Source organism: Ostrinia furnacalis, unplaced genomic scaffold, assembly GCF_004193835.3.
Source record: "Ostrinia furnacalis isolate ACB-3 unplaced genomic scaffold, ASM419383v2 OfSCF2419, whole genome shotgun sequence".
Taxonomy (NCBI): domain Eukaryota; kingdom Metazoa; phylum Arthropoda; class Insecta; order Lepidoptera; family Crambidae; genus Ostrinia; species Ostrinia furnacalis.
In genome coordinates this window covers 1,000,514-1,013,502 of record NW_021132658.1, presented here as the reverse complement: position 1 = coordinate 1,013,502, position 12,989 = coordinate 1,000,514, and the positions used below count along the sequence as shown (strand labels likewise).

The 12,989-nt window shown below is 34.9% G+C and overlaps 1 protein-coding gene across 7 annotated transcripts in view; it reads left to right on the top strand.

Moving 5' to 3' along the window:
- LOC114355543 (potassium voltage-gated channel subfamily H member 8) overlaps positions 1–12,989 on the top strand; it is an 88,821-nt gene that overhangs the window by 50,921 nt on the left and 24,911 nt on the right. For all 7 annotated transcript variants that reach the window (XM_028308443.1, XM_028308446.1, XM_028308442.1 and 4 more), the window contains exon 3: positions 1,901–2,014. In XM_028308443.1, the coding sequence (XP_028164244.1) occupies positions 1,939–2,014 (76 nt within the window). In that variant the 5' untranslated portion in view covers positions 1,901–1,938. The remainder of the gene's footprint in view (positions 1–1,900; positions 2,015–12,989) is intronic.

Below are 12,989 nucleotides of genomic sequence, written 5' to 3'. Positions count from 1 at the left end.
AACAAAAACGAGATATTCTTGTTAGTTTGATTAACTTTCATTAGATGGCAATGAAACTTTGTCAAAATTATCATACAAATATGTGATAATAATTAGGTATGTACTAGTTTGCAAAAGTTTCATCTTACACACTTTCGTATTGTCCTAAATTGTCAGAATTATAGCTCCCGTTTTGCATGCGCTTGGGAAGCACAATAATATAAAACAATTTTCCTTTCAGGTTGGCATGATTTGTGGACGTTCTTTTTATCTCTACTATTTGCCGCTACTTACTCGAATCTAACGTCGATCAGCTTTTCAGTAATTGAGCTGCTGACGCGGCCGTCTTGCCGAACAAGTCACGTTTTTATAAATGAGACCCTTGTTGTTAGTCAGCGGTTTCAGTTTCAGAATCAATATCGTTATATTTGGAAATCAATCTTTATTTATGTAAGTGTCTGATTTATTTACCTGATAACTAAGACCAACAGTTGACGAAGGTGTAAATATAACGAGTAGGTAGGTAGGTACTTCTTTTGTCACACACTAAAAATTAATTTTGTATTGTGGAACATAATTTCTACATATTCTGTTTATACAAGACTAACTGAAAAAGGATTTAACCAGTATTAAATATCACCAATTTTAGAAGTTCGCCCTTATACGCTCTCAATACTCAATACTCTTTTCTTTTTTATCACTTTCTATTTAAACATTGATCAATTATTACTAAAAACATCCAACTCAGCCGATGTTTACCTTCAAAACATCAATTTGAAAGCATTTTACCAAAGTACTATTTACTCAAGCTCAAACTAAATAAGAGTGGAAACTGGCAATGGTATAAAATGCAAATTCTCCAATAAACTGTTTGCTTCGAAAAGTCCAAACTAATCAGTCGCAGTTCAATGGCGAAAGTATCCGAACACAAATATTGGGTGGAATCAAACTGCGTAATCTCTGAAGATGAGGAATGTTTGCTTCGGCAAAATTGCGGCAAACAAAGGATGTTCGCAACAGACGCGAGTGTTTTTGGATCACGAGTAAACCTTCCGTCTCAAATTCTCAATATAGGTACTTAGGCGATTTTACTAAAACATAAACGAAAAAAGTGACCAAGTGCGATACGGATTCACATGTTTCCGTAACATCGTACAAGACCTCATTTACTTTTAAATAAAAATAAATAAATGAATAAAAAGATATAGATCACCAACAGTCATACTGACAGCAAGTTCGGTAGCATAAATTAATGCACTTGGCTTGTAAGCTACGGAACCCTAAAAAAGCCCAAGTTTGATAAAGGAAGTGCGAAACAATATTAATCTAAATTATCCAAAATTATATGGAGGCGAAAGAAAGTTAAGTTCTTTGCTACTGAATATGTAACTTTGGATGTTTTCAGAACTTTCGGCTGTTATGAAAATTATTTTCAAAATCAAATATTTAAATGTAACGTTAAAGACTCATCTGTGAAAGTTTTGACAGACATATACAAGGTTTACAAGTTGAGTCCTAATAGAATTTGATTGGGCCTTGTTGAAAACTTGTCTTTTATAGCAGTTTAACAAACATGTTTGTGTACTTGAATCTCCAATCTAAAAAAAGGAGAAAGTAACTAAATAGTTTTTTTTTTCATTCATTCATCTGAAACCCCCATACATTTTCAATATTATTTTCTTGTGATTTATTTTGTTACATGGATTTCTATATCAACACAATAAAAGAATAATGCCGTAAGACCATAAATGTTGTCATATAGTTGACAGACAGACAGAGTTACTTTCGTATTTATAATATTAGTATAGATTGCGCTGGATGTCTATTTCACATCGAGTATTTTTATTGTTCCTTTCCTGCATACCTACCTATTGTTTTTTTAAGTATGTTTTTCGGATATTTATTGATATATTGTTTCCAGGTTAAAGGTGGAGAGCGCAGGGGGCGCGGCGCGAGGGGATGCCCGTGCGCAAGGGGCTACTCGCGCCCCAGAACACATTCCTCGATACCATCGCCACACGCTTCGATGGCACACGTGAGTTTAGGAACATAAATAATTTTCATTTTTATTTATAACTAGCTTATGTCAGCATCTTCACCCGCGTGAAATTTAGTTTGTCACAGATCGTCATAAATTATAGCCAATATGTTATTCTGGGTTATAAACAATAATACTGAAAAGTTTCATCAAAATCCGTTCGGTAGTTTTTGCGTGAAAGAGTAACAAACATCCAGACATCCAGACATCATGACATCCAGACATCCAAACTTTCGCATTTATAATATTAGTAGGATAGTAGGACTAGTAGGAAGTAGGACTAGCTTATACCCGATGCTTCACCCGCGTAAAATTTAGTTTGTCACAGATCGTCATAAATTATAGCCTATATGTTATTCTGGGTTATAAACAATAATAGGTAGTTTTTGCGTGAAAGAGTAACAAACATCCAGACATCCAAACTTTCACATTTATAATATTAGTAGGAAGTGATTTAGGGACGTTAGTCGTGAGTTTGTTAGACCGCACACTACTGTTGTTAATTGACATTTATATTCCGACGCAGTTGTCATACAATTTTCCGTGTTCGGTCTTGCAAACGTCTACTAACGCTGGTTCAAAACGTGTTAGGTATTTGAAAAGAGCCTTTACTTAAGTGTATGTGTTTGGTAGAGAAGGAGCTGTGATAAAAACTGCTTTCTTTACCTGAATACACCTTGGTTTTAAAATGTAATTTGATAAGAGTTTTTTACTTTAAAAAAATAGGTTACTTACAAATTAATCTTGCAATAACATTGCTAGAACGTGCTCATTTCATAGTTATAGGTACTAGTCCATTAATCTTCCAGTGTGAAAAATTAAGAACTCAGTGAAAAGTAAAAAAGGGGGTTGGAGTTGATTTAATTAAATTATAGAGGAAAAATTGTAGAGTCCTGCCGGATTTATTGGAGAAATATATCATTTGATGAATAAAGACATTAGTTAAAATTTATACAGTTATAGATACAAGTTCAACACTGTATAAATGGATAGGTTTGAATAAGTGCATGCGATGCATATACATATAGGGAATAAAACTAATACCAGCTACTGGTAGTAAGTGATAAGAGATAAGTATGCATTTAAAAGCTAGTGCCGTCGTCAAATATCGCTTCACTGCAGCTATATTTCATCGATAAAAGATATTTCCTCCGGGTATATTTGCTAGCTTACGAGCTGTATTACGTCTCCCCGATAACAGAGCAAACACTTTTCACGCGCCTTGCACTTTACAACGAGACCTTCGGGATTTTATAACTTTACTTCAACCCGAGGAAATCTTAGAAATGAACCAACAATTTCAGTTTCAAACCACAAACTTTGCTCTATTCGATGAAGAAGCCTTATCAACCTTATGTAGTCTCGGTCGTAAATTCTTTCAGATACTTTACTTGGTCAAAATCAATCCGGTCGCGTAAACTAAACGCCCGCCCAGGGTTCTTTTATTACTCTGATCGTTACTTATAAAAAGGTCATTTCCTTTTATAGGCTAGCTCTTTGGACGCAATGCAATCGTTACGACAGTATCCACAAACGTTGAATAGACATCAATTGCGCGATAAAACTCAAGGACATCGCGATACTACACTTGTCCATAATCCTTCTTAAGTTACGACCCGAAAGTTGACAAAACTTATACTTCCATATTTGTGTCCTCTCCTCTTATAGATCCGAAAGAAATGATCGCAAATATGCGAGGGTTAGGGCATGCGTAATATCTTGAAGGGGATGGCCACAGAGTTATTTAAGTATCTTACGCAGGTACACAACTGGGGGTTATTAGGTAAATACAATCGCGACCGGTCGCGCAATAATCGCTGTCAAACTTGCAAACTTTCGGAGTGATAAGGCCAAAGTCAGGGATTATCGCCGGGTGCTTGCTATTAATATAAGTAATGTAGAGATGGGTCATCGTTAGGCTGACAATGGGTTCGACTCCGAAATATTTCGGTTTCCCTATCACTAAAGTTTGCTAAATCTGTCATACAGTTAGGGCCTTTACCTATCCCCACTTGCTGATAAAGGCCATTACATAAGCCATAGATTAGACACTCACAGAACTATCTGACACTATCAGGGATCGGTGAAACTACCCCTATAGATGATATGAAAATAACTTAGAATATCTTCTTTAACAAAATACTACCTATTTTAGAATTGATCAAACATTATTGAGATTTATTTGATCGCATTTCTTTTCACTGACTGGCGAAGGAAAGAGCCCATTTGGTTTAAAGAGATAGTAAACACTTGAGAATCGGGTCTTGTAGTTTAGGAAATATTGTCCCGGAGATTTCGCGCCCCGTGTCACGTTTCTCGCTCCGTCAACAACCCTTATTATGTGAAAACCTTGAACATAAGAAAGAACTGAAATATTTAATAAATAAAAAATACATTTACATAGTAGGCACCTACTTTCCACTCTAATTAATGGAGTTTTCTTTGTGTTATTTAAGTTACAAACAAATCTCTTCGAGAGTTCGCACTCAACTCTTTTATCAATTTCGAAAAGCTTAGACTTTCTATTCGCTGGCATTAAATTTTCTTTCGCTTTTTCACCAAGTTTGTTTGGTCTTTTATGATTTTTGTTCAAAATTAAATCCTATGATCTTCATGATAAACATTCTTTAAAGATTAGGTAAAAGTTAGTACTTAATATAGAAATAGCGTAGGTAACACCAAGATGTAGTCCTTGTATGATTAGAGGATCAACGTTCGCATCACGTACTTACTGGGCAAGTGGGCATACCTACATTTATTCTGCTATCGCTGTTCCCTAAATATAAGTACTTCTGACAGGTTTACTTCTCTATCCGGTAATTTAATGAAATTCCTTTTGAAACTATGCAAACACTTAGTTCAACAGAGGTAACAAATCGATGTTCATGTTCGCTATTCATCTAAATCAAAGCTATTGTGCCTGAGTAATATGTATAGTAATATTAAGTATGTTCAAAAGTAAAAGGTTTCAACAATCAACCGTCGTGTAGTCTACCACAATTTATGCTGTACAATTTTGTTTTAATAGGTCCCTACCTGAGGAACTCGTAAAATCCCTAGCATTAACACGGAATTAACTAGGCCCACCTTGACATAGCTAATGATAATAAACGGGATCGGCCAATAAAGCTTGATTAATTGGGTGAAGATTCCGAACCCGGCGAATCTCCATTAAATATCGTTTTGATATTTTAAAATACTCCAATAAAGCTATAGAGCCTTAAAATATGAAATCCTGAAGAGTCCTTGATAGAATGAAGAACTCGCAAGATTGAGATTGGAGCGAATAATTTTCTTTCTATGGAACTTTCTGGGAGATTCTGCTGAAGGCATGGGCTTAAAACTTGAACACGGCCATCGAATACAAAAATATTATATTTAATAAAGAGTTTTTAGCATTATAATTCAAATTATCAGAAACATTTTAACTAATTATAAAGATTAGAAAAGTACGTTAAGTAAAAAATACTGATATTTTCAGTGATTTAGTGGTTAGATCTGGCTAGATTCAGTGAAACTTGGATCGATTCTTAAGATTCCACAATAGTATCAAAGTCTTAGGTACATGACTAGTTGTAGGTACATTACAGGCTTGACTCAATGTAAACTCTCAAAATGGATTTGGTACTTCCGAGGACACGTTAAAGCTGATTGAGCCAAGTCCGAAGTTTATGGCGGCTTTGACCTCAGTTGCTATTTAACTTAAAAGAACTTATAAAAAGATCACTTAGGCGATTGCTTTTCTACACGGATAACAGAGCGTACACGAAACTAGGTTAGATAGTAAAAGAAAATATTTTCAGGATAAATTCCAGGAATTCCTTTCTTCAAGAGCCAACAGTTCAGCTTAGCCACAAGATTTCTTGTTAACTTAAGTAAGATTAACAACTCCAAATAAACCACCGCACACAGCAGCATATTAAGTGTGAGTTTCATAATATGAATACACATCCCCGGGGAATTTAATCTTACATAAAGTAATGTGCAATACTGAGTAGAAACGTGACGTGCATCGTACGAGTAGCAGATTGCAGATTATGACCGGCCGATATGGCGCCAGTTTCAATTAACCAACTGTTATTTCTGCTCGTTGCTGAATCGGCAGCGCATTGACCGAACCTCCTCAGTAAAATTAGCTGCATATTCCGTGCACTATACTGCAGTCATGACCGCTATGAAGTTATTTCTAGTCGGATAATCGGGTGCATATGCCAGTGAGATTGTTAAACGCGAAAGACACAGAATATTACGGCACCCTAAAATATTTTACGTATGTTATTAAAATACTTTGCGCGTGAATCATTTTACATTTTCGCGCTTTATCCTCGTTAATTTTTCATGCAAACTCACCAGACAAGACAAGAAACTAATCCAAAAGTTCTAAAAGGTTTGTTAAAATTTCATTAAACAATTATGTTGAATTCATACCCATTCATCAAGTCGAAGTTTACGCAGTAAATATAGGAATGGGAAGCGGGTCTAAATGGACGCATTAACATGCATTGATAAATCTACCCAAACCTCCGCTTTCCGAAAGCGTTGACTCTTATTCAGATAATGCCTGTAATCTGTGAAATGTTTTGAGCGCTGACAACGTCTACTGGAAGTCCGAACTCTCCTTTAAAATTCGCTAACTTACTAATTGGCAAAAAGTTTTGCACCCTATCAGATATTGTTTTGGCAGTTTGATAACTAATCAACGCAGAGAAGCAATCAACATTCTTGTTGTTATAGGTGTATAATTTCATCAACCTTTCATTAACAGTTAGCTATTCGTAACTTCATATTTCGCGGAATGAACTTGAACATGTTTGTTAATATTCGGTTACGCGAAATCTATCTAACATTTGCAGGTCAAGGCGTTTGTAAATCTGTAAACAAAAGTGCGCTGGAAACAGCTGAATTCTAAGTGCGTTCTATTTTTAGAAGCTCTCATGAAGTGAAATGAAAAGATTCGCGTGTCGGGTACAGTTCACTTTGACGACCGCTAAGAAATTGTCGCTAGAAACGACAACACGCCGGGACGTCATAGAACACGTAGGTAGGTAGGTACATAAGTATATGCGAGACTCATCAGCGATGCGGCGCTTGCATAGGTAAACGTAGATGAGCTGACTTTTCTAAAGCGCGGTGACTTATTCTGGAAAATGGGGCATTTAATGTGAATTTAGAATTTCTGGGATCTCGGATCGATATTTTAATCTCTATTTTCAAATGAATACCTATGTATGTTTTACGAACACGGAAAACATTATGTAAGGATAGACATAGATTAAGTACACATCCTATGTATCATTACAAAAAATGGCCAAAGTTTTTACGCGATTGCCCTTGAAAAGTGCCTACACACGACCACCTCAAAGCCCAAAGGACGAAACGAGTATTTCTTTTTCCAGCTATCAAATTATATGGCCTAATGCTATGTCACGAACTTATGAAGTTCACTCGTATTCCCTGGATGATACTCGAAACGTAATAAACATTTTGTCACTTTCTTTCAGTATAGTCTGTATAGTAAGTGTTCAATGTACCTATTCTTATACATATTTATATTACTTTCACTAGTTAGACGAAAACCTTTTTCAATATTTCAGACATTTTTCATGTGATGGCATTCCATATATGCCTTTCGGTAATATTGGAAAGTACATAAAAATATTACCAACATAAACATTTACCTTGACCCATCACATTAGTATATACAGTGAAAAAAGGACGTGACATTTTGAAATACTTTGCGTATATTCGCGTTTGGCGCCGGAATAGGGTTGATGTCGGTTCCGAACGATATACAGGGTTATTTTTGTAAAATACAAACTCACAGGAATACATAACTGACATTATAAGCCAACATTTGTTCTATGAGTTTTAGCATACTCAATAAACTAGAAGTTGATTGTTATAACCCAACAAAAAATATTTTTCAAGTATTATAGCACTGTCGTAATATTTGTAAGTCTATGACTCATTTAAAAACAAAAAAAAACGATGTGACACTTGTTTTCGTATCTGATCTTGGTGATGCGCGTAGATTTATATCTAAACAATATAAAAAAATAGAATTTACAATTTTGGTATGAAAAATTATACTAACGAATTTTCAAATATCGTAGAACAATGTTGATGTCAATTATCTAGACCTGCGAAGTTACTGGTGTTTCACAAATCACCCTGTATAAGCACCTGCCTGCGCCCCAGCCTCCCCGGCACTCCCCATCAATCTAGCTAGGCCTTTTTGACGGATCAAGTTTGCGGCTGTCGGAACTGATTCATTGCGTCACAATATATTCAGGTAGTCTTTTTTATTCAGCGAATTTCCTTAAATTTTGTTGCAAAAGCCAGTATCGTCCTCAAATAACACTTACCGTCTCAGCGAATATAAAAACATTATTTTTTATCGCCCCTTTCGCTTTTTCCGAGTTCTCAGAAGCGTTACATAAGTAAAATCTTTTACGAAGTTGAAATCAAAATGTTGAACGCATTTCCATGTTAAGCTAAGCTCGACTCGAGAAACATTAAAGATTACATACAGCTTATGTAAAGTGGAACAAAAAACAATGGATTAGACTCTATCTTTTAAGTAATTGTGGTAAATAACAATACATAAATCCTTGAACATTTTACTATGCTTTCTAGTCCCAAACTACAAACAAGAATGTTCATGTAATGTTTATATACTGCGGGACATTTAATACAATGCTTCATCGCAGCAATTTCTAGTAGAAAGGCTACTAAAATCTACAACTAGTATAAATAATGATCTGTGTTGCAGCCTCACAAAATAATATCGAATAAAGCATTTTCCGAATACAAAACTTCTAACTCGTACGAGCTATTTTGTTTCTGCAGTCGTCACAGGCAGTGTGTAATTTCATCAAGTCCGCGCTCGGGCACGTCGACACAGCCCTTTCAATTTGCTTTGTGATGTAAATGCGCATTGATGCCGTTAACGCCCCAAAGACACGTGACGAAAAAGCTTAACATCCCATTATTGACGTCATTTATGTATCAATAAATCAATTCCGTCCACCTTTGTCCGCGGTCGAAAGACCTCCAATATTTAAGTATGATTGATGATTTTGCCATTGTGAAAACCCACACTGTTTTGACCTACTTTCTATTTGCGAGAAATTTTGGCAAGAATTTAATCTGTGAATTCGGACAATGGCTCATAATGAATCCCCTTGGATTTATTTTCTTTCTGAAAAATCGCAATTTCCCGAAATTGTACATTATAGTATTTTTGTATTGGTAGTAGAGATCCGTATGTGACTCAATAAAACTAAAACAATAGTCATGTACCGCCGCAACTTAGTAATAGGATACTTCCATGGAATAGTTCTCTCAAGTTGGGCTTTGCGGAATTGCCCTGACGTTGTTTTGAAGTCATAAGACGTTAAATATACAGGGCTATTTTTCGCCAATTTCCCTTAACTGATAAGAAACTTACAAATGTATTTATCAAGTCTACTTAAGGAAGTAGGCAAAAACTCTCCCCCGAGAGAGCACAATTTATTACAACTGACTTATCATTTATTTAAATGTCAGAATTATCCTCTAAAGATCTTATAAATTAACATAATTAACTACCCTGTGTATTTCACTTTTTGTAAAGGTTTAGTTAATTTTCAGTGAGTCAATTCGTTCCAGAAAATGTCAAGTTAACTGAGAGAAAGAATTAATTTTTAGGTAGTTATAAATTGATTATGTAGAATTGTAGAGTTACCTATAACATTATAAACCAAAACAGTACAAAAATACATGAACTAAGGCTGGGTTGCACCATCATAATTTAACTTTAACAAACGTTAAAAATCTGTCAAACTCCATTCAAAAAGCACCTGTTATCGTTATAGTTACGGTCAAAATTAAGTGGTGCAACTCAGCCTAAGTGTCACGAAGAGCTTCCTTCGAGCTGAATATTTCCTGAAAACTAAAGCCGAACGAAGCTTGCCTGTAGCTTACTAATCATTCAATATTCAGCTTAATACCTATCTGCATTAAAACGCGAGAAGAGTTTTTAGTCTCCCGGTGCAAAGTAGGAGTTACACAAAGTGCTGCAAAGGAAGTTTCGAAATTAAACGTTTATAGTCCACTCGGCGTGGGCCGCGGGCGTCGTCGGTCGGAGGGCGAGAGAGCCCGCCGCGAGAGCTATACTAGGGCTGGCCTTAATACGGGCTAGTAGACCTATAAAACTACTATTGTTAGTACAATTTTGGAAGAATAATTTTCCCTACAGATTTTGAACGGATTCTTTAGTAGAGGTTTCTTTCAAATAAGTTTTGAAAGTTTTACATTTCTTTATTCTGAAAATCAAAATCTTACAAAATAATTCTAATGTTTATCTAACGAACACACCGTCACATAATAATGGAAACAGGTCTTCATTCTACTCAAATACTCCTCAATATTTACAAACATTATCTTGGCACTCTTCAGAACTAACCTTTCCACCCCTATAACACGCACAATTTCCCGTTTTCCTTGTTTTCTTTACGTTCAGTCAGTTTCTTTTACCCACGATTATAAGTGTGTAACAATATAAAGTATTAAATGACGTGTATCAAACTTACCTACTACTTACTTAAAGCACAGAATCGTATAGTAAAAAAAAAACTCATGCGAGGAGGGTAATATTAAACGGAAAAACAAACTGGCCAGCTATAATCATAATGACGCAAACCACAATAAAAAAAGTTTCTAATTAATTTTTTTAGAAGCTAAGTGATTATTTCAACACAAAGATTTGTTTTTATCGGCTCAAATGTCTCGACCTCCTTGTGCAAGCGTGCGTGCTGGCCACCAAGAAATTAAACTCTTTATTTTTTATCACTCTTCTTTTGTTATTTTTAAGAAAAATCCGTGTCGTTTTCGTCTTACTGCGAAATGCTTTCTAATCTACGTTAGAAAATCAAACTTTTCAATTTGTCTCAATCGATTAGTGAGCTACGTCAATACAATTTACCAGCATAATAGTAGGTGAGTATATCTAAATATTTGCGGTAATAAAACTAGTTTAGACAGCGGGATAGTCGTATAGTATTAATGGATTAAGTGTTTATAAAGCTAAACCATGTTCGCTGTCTGGCACCCCTACCGACGGCGGGCCAACTGAGAACAATCAAAAGTTTAACCTAACCTCCCCGGAGTCCGCTATTGCCTTTGTATAGTTGCTTAGACAAGAACATAATTTTCGCCTTATAAATCATAACACAAAGTTATTACTGGTTTTCAATTTATGACAGGAATGTTCGAAGTTGTGTTGGTTGGAATTCAATTAATATTTTCGTACTTAGTCCCGCCGCAAAGGTGTCATTGATATCTGTATAAATGAAGAAAATGTATTATTTTGTCTTTCGGATTCGAAAAAAAAATATTGAGAATAAAACCTATTTAAATAGGTAACGTAATTGTTTTTATTCGTGTCTTCACAAAAATCGAACCTCGGAACCCTGGTGTCTAGACTCAATTAAGTAATTGCAAAATATGCTAATAGGTACGGGTAATTAATATTGTTAGACGTAACGTTAACTCGTACACACACAGCTTGGTACCTTTTATTATTTATGCCACGGATAAATAAATGAGAATCGCAAGATGAGATGCAGAGATTAATTAAAAGTTTCTCCGTGAAACTAATATCGTTCTCACTTGGAACGTGTTTGAGAGAAGCTTTGTTCTCTAACATTATATCATCTGAAACGTGGATTAATATCACCTTTATTAACATGATAATTCTTGCTCTTATCATGAAATTTTTGCATGATTTCCAGCAAAAATATCTGAGAAATGATCCCAATTAAACGTAGGCGTAGGTACGTGCAATAAAATGCAGAGGACATTTATACAAATTGTTGAGCACCGCCCAAGTGAAATTGATCGTCCATTTAATTTGAAGCCTGTCTGGCCTATTTCGTTTTTATTAAAAAGTAAATCTCCCCTTTATCGCCTTTTCAATGGTAAAAAGAGTTTGAAAGAAGCTTAGCAAGATTTTAAAGTAGCTTTATCTAACGCAATATGGCTAAAATAATAATACGAGACAGAATATTTTAGCCCTTTAGATTGCAAACTTCTGAGTTGCCTATTTTAAAAATAAATGTTGTAATAAATTACTAAATTCAATTCAGGTTTTATGGTATTATTAGGAAATTACCTATCATAAAAAGTTTTCAACGGGCCTCTAGAGAACTTTTAATAAATCCTCGCTCGATTTACCAAACATTTAAAAGCAAAACAAACAATGGCTATACAAATAAATTAGGTAAAAGCTGAATATTCTTGCATTTTGAAGTAGTTTGTTCATGATCAGCTTTTACTTTAAGCCACTTCAATCTGAGTACGTAAACAAAAGATAAAGTTCATTAACAAATGAATGTCAGGAAATTATTAATACAATAAAAAATATCAGTCACATTATGTATACAGGGTGGAAACGATAAGTGATCTCACTCGATTATTTCTAAACTATACAAGATATCAATAAACTAGTTACTGATCCTGAAAGTGCTTCATGAGCTCTATCAAACGGTATTAATAATAGGTTACAGAATAAACTGGATCTATCCGAAAATTCAATGTTTCCAGCTTCCATACATTTAGTAAAGTCACATTATTTTAAAAACTACACATGATATCGTAAAACTGATTACTGATTCTAAAAGTGCATCACAAGCTCTATCCAATGGTATCAATAATAGGTTACAGAATAAACTGGATCTATCCAAAAATGCAATGTTTCTTTCTTCCATACATTTAGTACAACCACAGTCATGACACTCATCTCTTGACAATATTATAGCAAGTAAAGCCTAAAACCAATGTTTTCCATGAATAATTTTAAATAAGAATACAATTTACGAGTTTATTTTAAGAGTTTATTATTAAATAGAAAAATTACACTTCTAATATTGTGTGGCTGGCATACATTTAGTATGGAAGCTGGAAACATTGAATTTTCAGATAGATCCAGTTT